This window comes from Pristiophorus japonicus, chromosome 8 (genome assembly GCF_044704955.1).
Source record: "Pristiophorus japonicus isolate sPriJap1 chromosome 8, sPriJap1.hap1, whole genome shotgun sequence".
Lineage (NCBI taxonomy): Eukaryota > Metazoa > Chordata > Chondrichthyes > Pristiophoridae > Pristiophorus > Pristiophorus japonicus.
This window is the reverse complement of record NC_091984.1, coordinates 173913819-173930197: the sequence shown is the minus strand read 5'-3', so window position 1 is coordinate 173930197 and position 16379 is coordinate 173913819. Positions and strand designations below refer to the sequence as shown.

The window sequence follows — 16379 nt, the reverse complement described above, 5'->3', positions numbered from 1 at the left end:
TGCCACACAATAGACTGGTTAGCAAAAAAGACAAACCCCATGGGATTAAAGGAGCATTGACAGCGTAAATACAAAATTGGCCAACAGATGGAAAGCAGAGTGGTGACGAATGATCGTTTTTCAGACTGGAGGAGCAGCAGCGCCACCCCAGGGGCAGGTATTAGGACCACTGTTCTTTTAATGGCCTGGACTTGGATATAGGAGGCATAATTTAAAAGTTTGCAGATGACAAAACTCAAATCTAGTCAGAAGAATGAGAGGTGATCTTATCGAAATGTACAAGATTGAGGGGGCTCAACAAGGTGGATGCAGAGAGGATGTTTCCACTGATGGGGGAGACTAGAACTTGAGGGCATGATCTTAGAATAAGGGGCTGCCCATTTAAAACTGGAGACGAGGAGGAATTTCTTGAGGGTTGTAAATCTGTGGAATTCGCTGCCTCAGAGCTGTGGAAGCCAGGACATTGAATAAATTTAAGACAGAAGTAGACAGTTTCTTAAACTATAAGGGGATAAGGGGTTATGGGAAGCAGGCAGGGAAGTGAAGCTGAGTCCATGATTGGATCACCCATGATCTTATTGAATGGCAGAGCAGGCTCGGGGGGGGGGGGGGGGGCGTGTGGCCTACTTCTATTTCTTGTGTTCTTATGATAGTAGCAGATTTCAGTAGGACAGACTGGTGAAATAGGCAGACATGGCCAATACAGAGAAGTGTGAAACGATGCATTTCGGAAGGAAGAATGAAAAGAGGCAATATAAACAAAATGGTACATTTTTTAAAGGGGGTGATGAAACAGAGACCTGGGCTTTCACAGGGTCTCATCCTTGAAGATAGAACAAGTTGCTAAAAAAAGCATACAGGATCTTGGGCTTTATAAAGAGAGGTATAGAGTACAAAAACAAAGAAGTTATGGTAAACCTGGATAAACCATTGGTTCGGCCTCAGCTGGAGTACTGTCTCCAATTCTGGGCACCACACTTTAAAACAGATGGCATGGTCTAAGAGAGTGCAGAGCATTTGTTAGACTAGTACCAAGGACTCCAGGTAGAGAGACTAGACAAGCTGAGATTTTGCTCTTTACAGTACAGAAGGCTAAAAGGAGATTTAAGAGAAGTGTTGAAAATAATTAGGGTTTTAAGAGAAGATAGGAGAAACTGGTTCCACTGGCAGGAGTGTTAACCACAGGACATACAAGGTCATCTGCAAAAGAACCAGAAGGGAGACATGAATGTTTCAATAAATGCAGCTAGGTTGGGGTCTGGATGCACTACCTGAAATGGTGGTGAAAGCAGTGTCAATAGTAAAATGTCAAAAGGCAATTGGATAAATGTGAAAAGAAAAATTTGCAGGGCTATGGGTAAAGAGCAAGGAAGTGGGAGAAAGCACAGGGCCAAATGACCACCTCCTGTAGTGCAAGATTCTAGAATTCCAGTTTTATGGACCTTGCATGGGGTAATACTGACATGTTACTGGACAAGTACCACACATTGGGACCAATGCAAAGGATGTCAACAGTGATGCAGCTAAACCCTCATTAATTAGGAGGGTGCAGCAGAGGGAGCACTAATTGGCTTTAGCAACTATGGGAAGACAACTCAATTATTAGCAATGACACCTGTGTGAATACAAGCATATGGAGGGGTGAAGTCAGGTTCAGCTGCAAGGCCTTCTCAGTCAAATATTCTAGTGGCACTAACTCCAAGCTCATACACTAGTAAGCATTTAGGCCAAGGACAGCAACTATGAAACTGTATATAGATGCCGGGAGGGAGAAGACAATTGGAAATTTACAAACCCTGAGGTGACAAGAAAGCCAACCAGTATGCAACAGTCCACACCAATTCGAATGTATACAGCAAGCGCAACACATTGAATTAACCCATTTGGTACTATCAAGTCCAACCTCGTAACTGGGGCATACAGCACAGAAACAGGCAATTCAGTCCAACTAGTCCTTGCCTGCGTTTATGCTCCACTCAAGCCACCTCCAGTCTTTCCTCATCTAACCCCATCAGTATACCCTCTATTCCCTGATCAAATGCAAATTGAAGCTCCATACTCAAGGCTTCATACCATCTTTTAAAATAGGACTCCTGTGCAGACTTAATTTTAAATCAATTGAAGCACAAGCTTATGCCAAATCTCACACTGGACATTGCGCTGGTTATAAATTAAGTGCTCAATCAGAAAAGTTTTTATTTGTACTTAAGAAAATTTGACACCAATTCTGTTAATACTACAGAAAGTTTTATTTCTACAAGATTCACATGCAAGGGATGCGCTTCAGCTCCAAATAAATGGGAGACTTCTGCATTTGATCATGACCTAGAAAACATGGGAAGTGTTCTCTCTTCTAGGACTACACAAACAGAAGCCACATTAATAAAAACATGCAAGTAGCTACATCAGCTTCTGATGCAGCATATTTTACTGCATTCTACATCTAGAATTGATCTCAGATGAGGATTAATGGACACTGTAGCATTTCTATTTTGTACAGCTTAAGAACAGGGACCCCAGCTAACACCAAATAGGACCATGACATCTACCTTAAACTATGCTACAACTCTTTAGACTACATTTAGCTATTAAACTAAATCAGTGCAGCTGAGTGAAAACAATTAAAAAAAATAGATTTTTCTAATTACACTTGGCATGGTCCAGCACAGCCACAGAGACAAACACTTCAAACTATTTCCTGGTCAGTAGAAGTAGTGTCAGCCTGATCATTCTAATCCATTATTACCAAAGCAAAGCCTGTAGAACATCAAAACATAACTCAAAAGAAAAAAGGCATCAGCCAGGACAGTTCCTCAAGAACACTTAGTATAATTAGTATTCAAGAAAACATACCCACTCCTACATTATTCTTGGACTTACCTTGGAATATCTGTAAGGTTTTTTCATACCACACATTTTCAGTGAGTCAGTTGATGGCTCTCCATTTTCTTCAACCCATTTATCCATGGCTGCCATAAATTAAATTTAAAGGAACAGACCTTTAAACAAAATAAATCTTTTAAATTAAGGAAATCAACTTTAGGAGTTAATGTTCAAATATTGGTCATTTATCTTGGTATCACAGGATATTTAAAAGACAAGTTAATCTGCTGACAATGGACACATCAAGAAAACAATCTTTTAAAAAAAAAGCCACCCAATACTCTTATAATAACAATTATGTAGTACAGGCACTCAAACTGTATTCTGAAACTACTACAATGTGTACAGGAAATAGTGGGCTCGCCATGCCATTTCAGCCAACACACAAAAAAAAATTGAGGCTACAACCATCCTTTCATCCAACAAAAACGCTTTCGTACAGACCAATCCAGCCCCAAAATACAAGATGACCCACATATACAAAAGCAGACAAAACTGAGCAGAAACACTCTGCTTAGACCAACTATTTTATTTTTAAGCCAAGAGGAGCTGTGGATGGAGCACTGTATAAATGACTACAAGAAAGAAATAAAAGCAGCTTTAATTACAGGGTACACAAAGCCTTTCCCACAGCAGTGAGCCCAGACTACTTCCTATATTCACACACATACCTGAAGAAAAGGGCAGACTTCTCAACCAGGCCTGTGGGTGGGGAAGGGGAAGGGGAAAGGGAAAGTTTCCTGTGTGCAAGGGTGGGGTACGGCTACTGCCCGCCCCCGGGGGTAACCCAAGAGCTGGCCCGGACCCGGGTTGTGGAGAGGCGGAGTGGCGGGCCCCCCGGGGCAAGCCGGAGCCTGCCACAGACCCGCTCCCCACACACACACACACACACACACACACACACGACAGAGGTAGAGAGGGGGAAGACGGTGGCGCTAACGGTCGGCGAGCGCTGACAGGCGGACGGGAAGGCCGGGTAGGCCGCAGGCTCCAGCGGCACGCACACACCGACACTCGCTTTCCCCTCCCTCGCTCGCTCGCCGCCTCCGAGCCTCAGCAACAGCCGCCGGCGCTCGGCTAAGAACCTCCCGCAGCCGCGTCACACACCCGGATGTATGGGCCGCCCCGCCCGGCGCCTGCCTTCCTCGCCCAACCAAAACAACTAAACAAATCTTTCCGATCAAGGTGGGGGAAAAAGCGGTTCGTTCGTACTTTTTTTTTACACTCCGGGCTGATCTTTTTTTAAATTATTACATTTTAAAAAAAAAGCGAAGGACCCCTCAGGCGAATCAGATTGACGACTGGGCTTGACTTCGCTCAGCCAACCAGAACGGAGAAGGGGCGGGGTCTCGATTTGTCGCGTCACCAAGCCACTCACTTGGATTGAAGGTGCTGCAGGAATAGGGAGCCTGCTCATTGAGAGATGCTGCCAAATTAGGCAATGTATGCACTCATAAACATCTTTTTTCAACAAGTTTAGTGTCACATGATAGGGACCCCACTCCTGACCTGTCATCTGACATTGTTCATGGTTCTCTCTCCTCATGACTGACACCCCCTCTCCTTCAAATCTGCTGTCATCACACCTCTCCTCAACAAAACAACCCTTGACCTATGTTCCCGTTACGCTGCGCAGTGCTCTGCAGCACCCTTGCAGCCGGCTCACCGGCATTTAAGCAGACAAAACCACGCATGCACAGTACTTTGAATGGGCCGCACAGCACCCCCCGCCATCAACGTACATGTGGAACCTGACACTGTGTTTTCAAATTATGTCGCTGAGGGGCAGCATGTAGATGAGAAATGCGGGGCGGGGCGGCGTCCTTCTCGACCTGTCTGCATCATTTTGACACCCTTGATCACATCATCTTCCTCCAACGACTCTCTTATCAGCCAGCTGGGTGGGACTGCACTCGCCTGGTTCCAATTAAAGGGAACATTACCCTTGAGCCCCTCCATCCTTGCCAACTACCGCCCCACCTCCAACAACCCCCCCACCCACCACGCCTTTCCCTCTCCAAAGTCCTTGCCTCCCAAATCCGTGCCCATCTTTCCCGGAGCTCCATGTTTGAATCCCTCCAATCAGGTTTCTTCCCCTGCCATAGTATCAAAACTGCTCTTATCAAAGTCACAAATTACATACTATGTGACTGACCATGGTAAACGATCCCTCCTCGTCCTTCTCGACCTATCTGCATCATTTTGACACCCTTGACCACATCATCTTCCTCCAACGACTCTCTTATCAGCCAGCCGGGTGGGACTGCACTCGCCTGGTTCCATTCTTATCTATCCAATCGTAGCCAGAGAGTCACCTGCAATGGCTTCTCTTCCCACTCTGTTATTTATGATACCCCCAAGGATCTATCCTTCGCCCCCCCCACCCACATTTCTCATCTACATGCTGCCCCTCGGCGACATCATTTGAAAACACAACATCAGATTCCACATGTACGTTGATGACACCCAGCTCTACCTCACTACCACCTCTCGACCCCTCCACTGTCCCTAAATTGTCAGACTGCTTGTCTGACATCCAGTACCGAATAAGCAGAAACATTCTCCAACTAAATAATGGGAAGACCAAAGCCATTGCCTTTGGTGTCTGCCACAGTCTCCATTCCCTTGACACCGACTCCATCCCTCTCCCTGACTTTCTGAGGCTGAGCCAGACTGTTCACAACCTTAGTGTTGCATTTGACCATGACATGTACTTCCGACCACATATCTGCGCCATCACTAAGACCGCCTATTTCCACCTCCGTAACATCGCCCGACTCCACCCCTACCTCAATTCATCTGCTGCTGAAACACTCATTTATGCCTTTGTTACTTCTAGACTTGATTATACTAATGCACTCCTGGCTGGCCTCCGTAAACTTGAGGTCATACAAAACTCTGCTGCCCGTGTCCTAACTCACACCAAGTCCCGTTCACCCATCAACCCTGTGCTCGCTGACCACCATTGGCTCCCGGTTAAGCAACAGCTCATTTTTAAAAATTCTCATCTTTGTTTTCAAATCCATCCATGGCCATGCCCCTCCCATCTCTGTAACCTCCTTAAATGTCAGCTGTGCTAAGTTGGTAGCACCCTCACTTCTGAGTCAGAAGGTTGTGGGTTCCAGTCCCACTCAGGAACTTGAGCACAAAAATTTCGGCTGACACTCCAGTGCAGTATTGAGGGAGTTCTGCACTGTCGGAGGTGCCATCTTTCAGATGAGACGTTAAACTGAGGTCCCTTCTGCTCTCTCAGGTGGATGTAAAAGATCCCATGGCACTATTTCAAAGAAGAGCAGGCAAGTTAACATCAGTGTTCCAGCTAATATTTATCCCTCAATCAACATCATTTCAAAACAGATTATCTGGTCATTATCACGTTGCTGTTTGTGGAACTTTGCTTTGCGCAAATTGGCTGCTGCATTTCCTACATTACAATAGTTGTCTGCGGCGGGATGCGAGCCGTAAGCTCAGTGCTGAGCAGCGCCCTTTGGTGAAGTGGTGAGAAAACCAAGACCTGGCTGAGATGGTCAGAGGTCCACTTTGTGGATGGAGGAGAGGTCAGAGTGACCACAGCCATTATGCACACCATGTGCTCGACAGAGACTGCCGTTGAGTGGGACCAGCGGCCAGTGGGAGGCCAGGACATCGCCGGAGAATTGAGGCCAGGATGTCGCCGGTGGGAAGGCTCATGTGTGAGGGCGAGGAGTGAAGGTAGAGCCCAAACCTGTGGTTGGAGCTGGTCGGAGGCTCACCGCCATTGAGATCGCCGGAGATTGGTTGGAGCAGCTGAGTCGGCCAGTGGGGAGTGAGAAGCGAGAGTCCAGTTGGAGGGACCTTGGTAGTAGGGAGGTCGACCTGGAAGGTAAGTCTTGATTGAGGGATGGGCAGTGGGCCCTTGCAGCATGAGTTTTAGGGGTAGGAAAAATACTATACTTCAAAAAGTACTTAATTGGCTGTAAGGTGCTTTGGGTCATCTGGTGGTCATGAGTGGCACTATATATATGCAAGTCTTTCTTTTTCCTCCAGCTGCACAACCCTCCAAGATCTCTGTGCTCCTCCAATTCTGATCCTTTGCACATCCCCGATTTTAATCACTCCACCATTGCAAGCAAGGCTGTGTCATCGCATCAACCCTCTTCTCAAGCTACCTCGCTGCAATGTTTCATCTCTCAACAAGCTCCCCGCTGGAGTGGAGTTAATCTACAGGACAAGTGGGAAATTGTTCCACTCCGACGCCTCCAGTCCAGATCCAAGGTTGCTCCAACCTCCGTCATTGAATTACAATATGCAGATGACGCTTGCGTTTGTGCACACTCGGAGTCCGAACTCCAAACCATCGTTGACACCTTCACTGAAGCGTACGAGAGTCTGGGCCTCACATTAAACATCAATAAGACAAAGGTCCTCTACCAACCAGCCCCCACCACACAGCACTGCTCCCTGGTTATCAAGATCCACGACGAGACCTTGGACAATGTGGACCACTTCCCATACCTTGGGAGCCGACAATCAGCAAGGGCAGACATTGATGACGAAGTCCAACACCACCTTCAGTGTGCCAGTGCAGCCTTCGGTCGCCTGAGAAAAAGAGTGTTCGAAGATCAGGATCTCAAACCCAGTGCCAAGCTCATGGTCTACAGAGTGGTAGTGATACCCGCCCTCCAATATGCTTCAGAGACATAGACTATGTACAGTAGGTACCTCGAAGCACTGGAGAAGTACCACCAACGCTGCCTCCGTAAAATCCTGCAAATTCGTTGGCAGGATAGGCACACCATTGTCAGTGTTCTCCCTCAGGCCAACATCCCCAGCATTGAGGCATTGACCATGCTCGACCAGCTCCGGTGGGCGGGCCACATTGTCTGCATGCCCGATGCTAGACACCCGAAACAAGCACTCTACTCCGAGCTACGTTACGGCAGGCGAGTCCCAGGAGGGCAGAGAAAACGCTTCAAAGACATCCTCAAAGCCTCCTTGAAAAAATGCAACATCCCCACCGACTCTTGAGAATCCCTGGCCCAAGACCGCTCAAAGTGGAGGAGGAGCATCTGGGAAGGCGTCAAACACTTCGAGTCTTTCGCCGGGAACACACAGAAGCCAAGTACAAACAACGGAAGGAGCATTCGACAAATCAAGCACCCCCCGACCCGTGACCACCACCTGCCCCACCTGTGACACAGACTGTAGATCCCACATTGGTCTCATCAGTCACCTTAGAACTTATTTTAGTGTGGAAGCAAGTCATCTTAGACTCCGGGGAACTGCCTAAGAAGAAGATGATTGCCGGCCAAGCCTTCAGCTGCCGAGGTCCTCAGCTCTGGAATTCCCTCCCTAAACCTTTCTGCCTCCCTACTTCTCATTTTTCCTTTATGACACTCCTTAAAACCTACTTCTTCATCTGCCCTAATATCTCCTTATGTGGCTTGGTGTCAAATTTTGTTTGGTAATGCTTCTGGGAAGCGTCTTGGGACGTTTTACTACATTAAAAGGTGCTATATAAGTGCAAGTTGTTGTACTTTCTATTAGTACACATTGGGCTTTTAGGGTCTGATTTACATTTTAGAATGAAATAATTTGCATTTATATAGCACCTTTCACAGCATCAGATGTCGCAAAGTGCTTTACAGCCAATGATGTACTATTTTGAAGTGTAGGCACTGTTCTAATGTAGGAAATGTAGCAGCCAATTTGCATACAGTAAGGCCCCACAAATAGCTATGAAATAAATGACCAGATGATCTGTTTTAGTGGTGTTGGTTGAGGGCTAGATTTTGGCCAGGACACCTTAAAGAATTCCCCTGCTCTTCTTCGAAATAGTACCAGGGGATATTTTACATCCACCCGAGGTAGACGGGGCCTCGGTTTAATGTCTCATCCGAAAGACAGCCCCTCCAACAGTGCAGCACTCCCTCAGCACTAGTCAGTCTAGATGACGTGCTCAAGTCTCTGGAGTGAGACTTGAACCCACGACCTTCTGACTCGGAAGTGAGCGTGCCACCACGGAGCCATGGCTGGCAGTCAAAAATATTGTTTGTCTGGTTCAAAACAGGACATGAGAAACTCTGCTTGGGTCGAGGAAAGGATGTGCCTCTGAATAGGAGGTTACCAGTTCTTACGAAGTCTAAACATGGACGATTGACACAAATCCCATGCTTACTTCATAACAACAATAATTGAACGTCAAAGTAGTTCATTGTATGTGAAATGATTCGGGATGATTCTGAGGATGGGATAAGGTGCTAAATAAATACAAGTTATGTTTTTCAGAGGACCTCGGGCATGATGTAATTATGGCAAAGCATGCAAATTTTAAATCTGCACACTTTTGCTCTCCAGTTTATAGTTTAGAAATTTTCCTTACAGTTTATACAAAACTGCTCCTGTTTTATCGGTTACATGCACTAATATCTATTTGCACTCTTTTATTTGAAATTGTACATCTACATGGTCAGTTGAATATTGTTTGGAAGATCATCACCACTGATTTCTAAAGAGCAGGAACATCCTGGATTTGATCCCTGAACTGTGTTGTGTTAAGCTGATCTCAGTCAAGACATTACGTACACTATGCTGTGACTAAAATGAAAAGTTAACAGCACTGAGCTGAAGTGACACTGATTTTGGACGAAGAGCACCCAGTATGATATCAGCACTGCAGGATATCATTTCACATGATTTATTGGGGCCATTCATTTCATCCATAAATAATTGCAAATATCATTGATTGCACAGAGGTCTACATGGGCTCTCTCTTCTAAATGTAACCAACCGGCGAATCAAGGCATTGACATTTTAGCACTGAGTTCAGTTTACTCAGTTTCACACAGGAATGTACATTTTCACATGAAGCATACCGCTGTTTTGTAAACTGAGAAGCAAGTGTTCAGATTGTGCAGTAATACATAATGAAAAATGAAAGTCCCTCTTTTCAGGGTTCTCTCAGGCCACGACAAACATTGTTCCCTGATCAACAATGGCGATCAGCCCCCTGCTTTCTGCTGATGTTGATTGTCACTGGGAGTGGTATGATGCAGCTGATCTGATTAATTCGCTATGGATAACTCCCCGGCTTTCACTCAGTACATCCCTGGAAAACAGCCAGTATTGTGAACTTGTCATGTGGGGCATCAGTTTACACTCATACGTTCCACATTTGCAGTAATACAGTACATTTATATAGCACCTTTCACAACCTCAGAATTTCTCAGAGCACTTTACAACCAGTGAAATCTTTTGAAGTGTAGTCACCGTTGTAATGTTGGGAAATGCAGTAGTCAATTTGCGCACAGCAAAGTCCCACAAACAGCAATTAAATAAATAATAAGGCAAGAAATTCTCATATCTTCTTCAAATAATGCCATAGGATCCCTTCCATGCACAGTGCAGCACTCCCTCAGTACTTACTGTACTTAAGTGTCAGCATAGATTGTGTGCTGAAGTCTCTGGAGTGGGACTTGCACCCATGAATTTCTGTCTCCGAGGCGAGATTGTTACCACTGAGCCACGGCTGACACATCAACGCAAAGTACCACCAGGTTCCTCATGATTGTTGTTCTTGAATGGGTGTGTGGGAATGTTCAGATGTGTGCGTGTATTGATAACTTCAGTTTGATGGCAAGGAAAAGCTGGTTAGTAAGATAACAAGTTCCTGGCACATGATGACAACATGCACCACTCTCACAACCTCGCTGTGATAGCACTGTGTTTGTTCTAAGGCTGCTAGACCTCGGCCCTCATTTTCTTTATTGTTCTATTTATTGTTATGCGATTAACTGTATCACATATTTGGTCATCACATGTAAAATGCTCAGCACTCAAGGGCTATTATTAGGAGGATAGAATGTGCTGGAAAGATGATTGTAGGCTGTACGGGATCAAGTTTATTTTAATTTATTCATTCATGGGATGTGGGCGTCACTGGCAAAGCCTTCATTTATTGCCCATCCCTAATTGCCCTTGAGAAGGTGGTGGTGAGCCGTCTTCTTGAACCGCTGCAATACTTTTTTGTAGCAGTTTGGTACAACTGAGTGGCTTGCTAAGCCATTTCAGAGGACAGTTAAGAGTCAACCACATTGCTGAGTCTGGAGTCACATATAGGCCAGACCGGGTGTTTAAAGACCAGGCCCTCAAATTTACCACCATGCTCATGGTCTACAGGGCTGTAGTAATGCATGCCCTCCTGTATGGGTCTGAGGCATGGACGAAGTATAGCAGGCACCTCAAGTCGCTGGAGATATATCACCAACGATGTCTCCGCAAGATCCTGCAAATCCCCTGGGAGGACAGGCGCACCAACATCAGTGTCCTCGTCCAGACTAATATCCCCAGTATTGAAGCACTGACCACACTCGATCAGCTTCGCTGGGCAGGCCACATAGTTCGCATGCCAGATATGAGACTCCCTAAGCAAATGCTTTATGCGGAGCTCCTTCATGGTAAACGAGCCAAAAGAGGACAGCGTAAACGTTACAAGGACACCCTCAAAGCCTCCCTGGTAAAGTGCGACATCACCACTGACACCTGGGAGACCCTGGCCGAAGACCGCCCGAGATGGAGAAAGTCCATCCGGGAGGGTGTTGAGCTCTTCGAGGGTCAACGCAAAGAGCGTGAAGAGGTCAAGCGCAGGCAGCGGAAGGAGCGCGCAGCAAACCAACTCCACCCACCCCTTCCCTCGATGAATGTCTGCTCCACCTGTAACAGGGTCTGTGGCTCTCGTATCGGACCGTTCAGCCACCAGAGAACTCACTTTGGGAGTGGATGCAAGTCTGTCTCGATTCCGAGGGACTGCCTATGATGATGATGATGAGACCAGGTTTCCTTCCCCGAAGGACATGAGTGAACCAGATGGGTCTTTACGACAATGGTCACCATTACTGAGACAAGCTTTTTATTCCAGATTTAATAATTAACTAAATTTAAATTCCCCAGCTGTCATGGTGGGATTTGAACTCATGTCTCCTTATCGTTAGTCCAGGCCTCTGGGTTACTAGTCCAGTAACATAACCACTATGCTACCATATCCATTGAGTAAATTAAGTTTTGTCACACAGGCAATAAAGTAATAATTCGGAGGAGTGCCAAAGGTAAGGTTGATTCTGTTCTTATCTGATGGTGCAAACAGACACACACACATATATCCTTCCCAGTGACTCCTATTAGGTTTGTGCATGTGTATTTAGCTGAGATCTTGAACGTGTGTTGGCCTAAATCAGCACCCTAGCACATTGATACATAAATATACCATAAATGTATTGAAGGAGGTTCAGAGAAGATCGACAAGGATGATTCCAGGGCACAGGATTCTTGAGTTACGAAGAGTCATTGGTGAACATCTTTTCAATGGAAGTATGATTCAGTTCTTTAATGGGCTAAGAGGCATAGATAATGTAGTTAAAAAGAGGCAATTTAACTTGGACTGTGAGTGCAGATACAGAAGTGGTGGAGGTATGAGAGAATAAGTGGAAAATTAATGAGCCCAAAATAAAATTGCAGATGAAAAGAGTATTTTTCCCTATGGAGAAATTAATATTCTTAAAACACTTCTAAAAAATGGTGAATTAATGTTGAGCAACTGCTTTAAAAGAGCTGATTCAACATTGCGTTGGCATTGAAGGTAGACAAAATGATCAAACACTCAGCAGGATTCGACGGTCCCCATAACTGTTTGGGGGCAAGTGTATATCAATATGGAAAACGAATGGCCACATTGGAATAATGCAAGTGTAAGTATTCAACAATATTGTTTGATTACCTTTGAGTTGAAAGAAAAGCTTTGGGAAACTTTCTGTCAGGTAAATAGGTATAATTCTTGACAGGGTACATGGTCTGTGGAAAGAGGTTTGAATGGCTGAATAGTTTTTCATGTTACATGATGTTTTAATATAGTATGCTTAAAGAAAGAAAAAAAAAATACAGCACCTTTCAACTATCTTAGAAAGTGCATTGTAGCCAATGAAGTAAGTCTGAAGTGTAGTTACTGTGGTAATGTAGGAAATGCGGCAGCCAATTTGCACACAGCAAGGTCCCACAATGATCAAACAGTAATGTGATAATGATCAGGTAGTCTGTTTTAGTGATGTTGTTTGAGTGATAAATATTGGCCAGGACACTGCGGATAACTCCCCTGCTCTTCTTCCAATAGTGTCTTGGGGTCCATGGAGAGAGCAGACAGGGCCTCGGTTTAACGTCTCATCTGAAAGATGGCACCTCCGGCAGTGCAGCGCTCCATCAACACTGCACTGGAGTGGCAGCCTAGATTTTGTGCTCAAGTCTCTGGAGTGGGGCTAGAACCAACAACTCTTTGACTCAGAGGTGAGATTGCTGCCACTTGATTCTTCTTTAAAATTGATATTGTTCAGATATGAATTCTCCATCCCAGATAGCAAGGAATTGTTTCTACAATCATAAAAACAGCAGGACATAAACAGAGCACATCTGTCAGAATCTGTAAAGAGAAAAGACAAATAAATGTTCTGGGTGTATACCTTCATCAGAACCAGTGTCTATAATAAATTGGGTCATAGGAACATGAATAAGTCATTTAGCTCTTTAAGCCTGTTCTGTCATTCGATCAGATCATGGATCGGCACCTCAACTCCATTTACCCACCTTTGATCCATATCCCTAGATACGCTTACCTAACAAAAGCCTTTCAATCTCAGTCTTGAAAATTTCAATTGACCCAGCATTCTCAGTCTTTTGGAGGAGAGAGTTCCAGATTTCTACTACCCTCTGTGTGAAAAATTGCTCCCTGTTTTCACTCGAATGGCATAGCTTTAGTTTCAAAGATTATGCCCCTGCCTTGTTCTGGATTCCCAACCAGAGGAAATAGTTTATCTCCATCCACTTATCAAATCCCTTTATTGGTTAGATCACCCATCAATCTTCTGAACTCAAGGAATACAAGCCAAGTTTCTGCAATCAGTTCTCATAATTTAACCACTTAAGCCCTGGTATCATTGTGATGAATCTGCACTCGACCCCATCCCCTCTCAAGGAACAACACATAATTCCTCAGGTGCAGTGCCCAAAGCTGAACACAGTACTCTCGTCAAGTTCTACTTTCAGAAATATCTTACATGAAATACATCGTACTGTGTTACTGTGATGAGAAAAATCTATTTGACCCATTCAAACTAATAGCCACTGCTTTCACTCACCCAGCCTAGCATCCAACTGCTTTTGTTTCTACGATCTTGCCTGGACAATAATTGCAAATGTCTATTACCCTTTGAGTAAAGCTTATTTTTCTCAGTACCTGTTTTAATTTTTTTAAACAATTTTGATGTTATGTCCTCTAGTCCGAAAGGCATGACTCACATTCTGTACATATCTTTTGTATATATAGTTTATGTCTCTGTCATTGAACTACAGTACGCGGACGACACTTGCGTTTGCGCACGCTCTGAAGCCAAACTCCAAGCCATTGTCAACACCTTCACTGAGGCGTACAAAAACATGGGCCTTATGCTAAACACCAACCTGACCCCGCCACACAGCATTGCTCCCCGGTCATCAAAATCCAAGGTGCGGCCCCAGACAACATGGCCCATTTTCCATACCTCGGGAGCTTACTATCAACAAGGGCAGACATCGATGACGAGGTCCAGTGTGCCAGCGCAGCCTTCAATCGCCTGAGGAAGAGAGTGTTTGAAGACCAGGACCTCAAATCTGGCATCAAGCTTATGGTCTACAGGGCAGTAGTGATACCCGCCCTCCTATATGGCCCAGAGATATGGACCATATACAGCAGACATCTCAAAGCACTGGAGAAATACCACCAATGCTGCCTCCGCAAGATCCCGCAAATCCACTGAGAGGATAGGCGCACCAATGTCAGTGTTCTCGCTCAGGCCAACATCCCCAGCATCGAAGCACTGACCACGCTCGACCAGCTCCGTTGGGCGGGCCACATCGTTTGCGTGCCCGACACGAGACTCCCTAAGCAAGTGCTTTACTCAGAACTCCTACACGGCAAGCGAGCCCCAGGTGGGCAGAGGAAATGTTTCAAGGACACCCTCAAAGCCTCCTTGATAAAGTGCAACATCCCCGCCAGCACCTGGGAATCCCTGGCCCAAGACCACCCAAATGGAGGAAGAGCATCTTGGAGGGCGCTGAGAACCTCGAGTCTCATCGCCGAGAGCATGCAGAAATCAAGTGCAGACAGCGGAAGGAGCGTGCGGCAAACCAGACTACCCACACCCCCCTTTCCTTCAACCACTGTCTGTCCCACCTGTGACAGAGACTGTAATTCCCGTATTGGACTGTACAGTCACCCAAGAACTCACTTTTAGAGTGGAAGCAAGTCTTCCTCGATTTCGAAGGACTGCCTATGATGATATATTTTACGTACTGGAGGAGGACACTCCTTAAACTTCTTTTCTTTAGGCAGCAGAGCTTGAGCTTCTCAAATATTTTCCCATAGCCCATCCTCTTTACACTTGGGATCATTCGTGTTGCTCTTCTCCGTACCATCTCCAATGCAGATAAACCATTTATTTAGAGTGATGGCCAAAAACTGAACACAGTCGTCCAGGTGAGATGTGACGAGTTCATTTTAAAGCCTTAGCACAGCATCTGCAGATTTGTATTCTGATCTGGCTATGTATCATTCACACTATAAAAAAAAACACTGTAGTGATTATTAATCGTCAAGTAGCAGTTTCCAAAATCCCCATTTTGTCACGAGTGATGGAAATGTGCAGCATACAGTGGTGAATGGTGGTCGGTTCCTAAACTAAAACCCATGAGCAAAATCTTTCTGACCCAATAAAAATTCAGTTTCTCAAATATACTTTTTCCCCATTGACTGTCAGCTGTGGCTCAGTTGGTACTGAGCACCCCTGCCTCTGAGTAAGAAGGTTGTAGGTTTATAGTCTCACTCCAGCGACTTGAGCTCAAAAAACGTCTGGGCTGACAATACTGAGGGAGTGCTGCATTGTTGGAGGCGCTGTCTGCTCTCTCAGGTGGACATAAAAAATCCTGACACTATTCTCCGGTGCCCTGGCCAATATTTATCCCTCAATCAATATCACCAAAAACGAATTATCTGGTCATTATCACATGGCTGCCCTGTTTCCTACACTACAAGAGACTACACTTCAACAAGTACTTCATTGGGACGTCCGGCGGTCGTGAAAGGTGCTATATAAATGCAAGACTTTCTTTAAAACTTTGACCCTAGTGATTAGTCTCAAAAGTTGGCAACTGTACATTTTGCATTTTCAGTTGAGCTGCTGCCTCTCTCCATCTGTGTGGCAGCCTTCTATTTTAACTGTTGTAAACACGAAGAAGCATCAACACATAAATACATTTTTTCTACAGCATGAAATCGGTTTTAAAACACAAGATACTAACTATCAGAATGATCCTGGAGTCCTCCCGTGCCTCTGCCGGTCAGTCCCAGGCGTTTTGCCTGAAGGGTCCATCTTGCCTATCATTGCGCGGCTCCTCGGCTGGTGGCGTCCGGTTGCTATGGGGAGCGGTGCATGCTGGGA

General features: G+C 45.4%; 1 protein-coding gene across 5 annotated transcripts in view; it reads right to left on the bottom strand.

The window, feature by feature from the left end:
- eif4enif1 (eukaryotic translation initiation factor 4E nuclear import factor 1) overlaps positions 1-4196 on the bottom strand; it is a 64634-nt gene extending 60438 nt beyond the window's left edge. For 4 of the 5 annotated variants that reach the window (XM_070887564.1, XM_070887567.1, XM_070887566.1 and 1 more), the window contains exons 1-2: positions 3555-3981; positions 2881-2999 (exon numbers count right to left, since the gene is read on the bottom strand). In XM_070887564.1, coding sequence (XP_070743665.1) covers positions 2881-2976 — 96 coding nt within the window. In that variant the 5' untranslated portion in view covers positions 2977-2999; positions 3555-3981. The other variant, XM_070887565.1, reaches the window with a different exon arrangement.
- Between the last annotated feature and the right edge of the window lie 12183 nt (positions 4197-16379).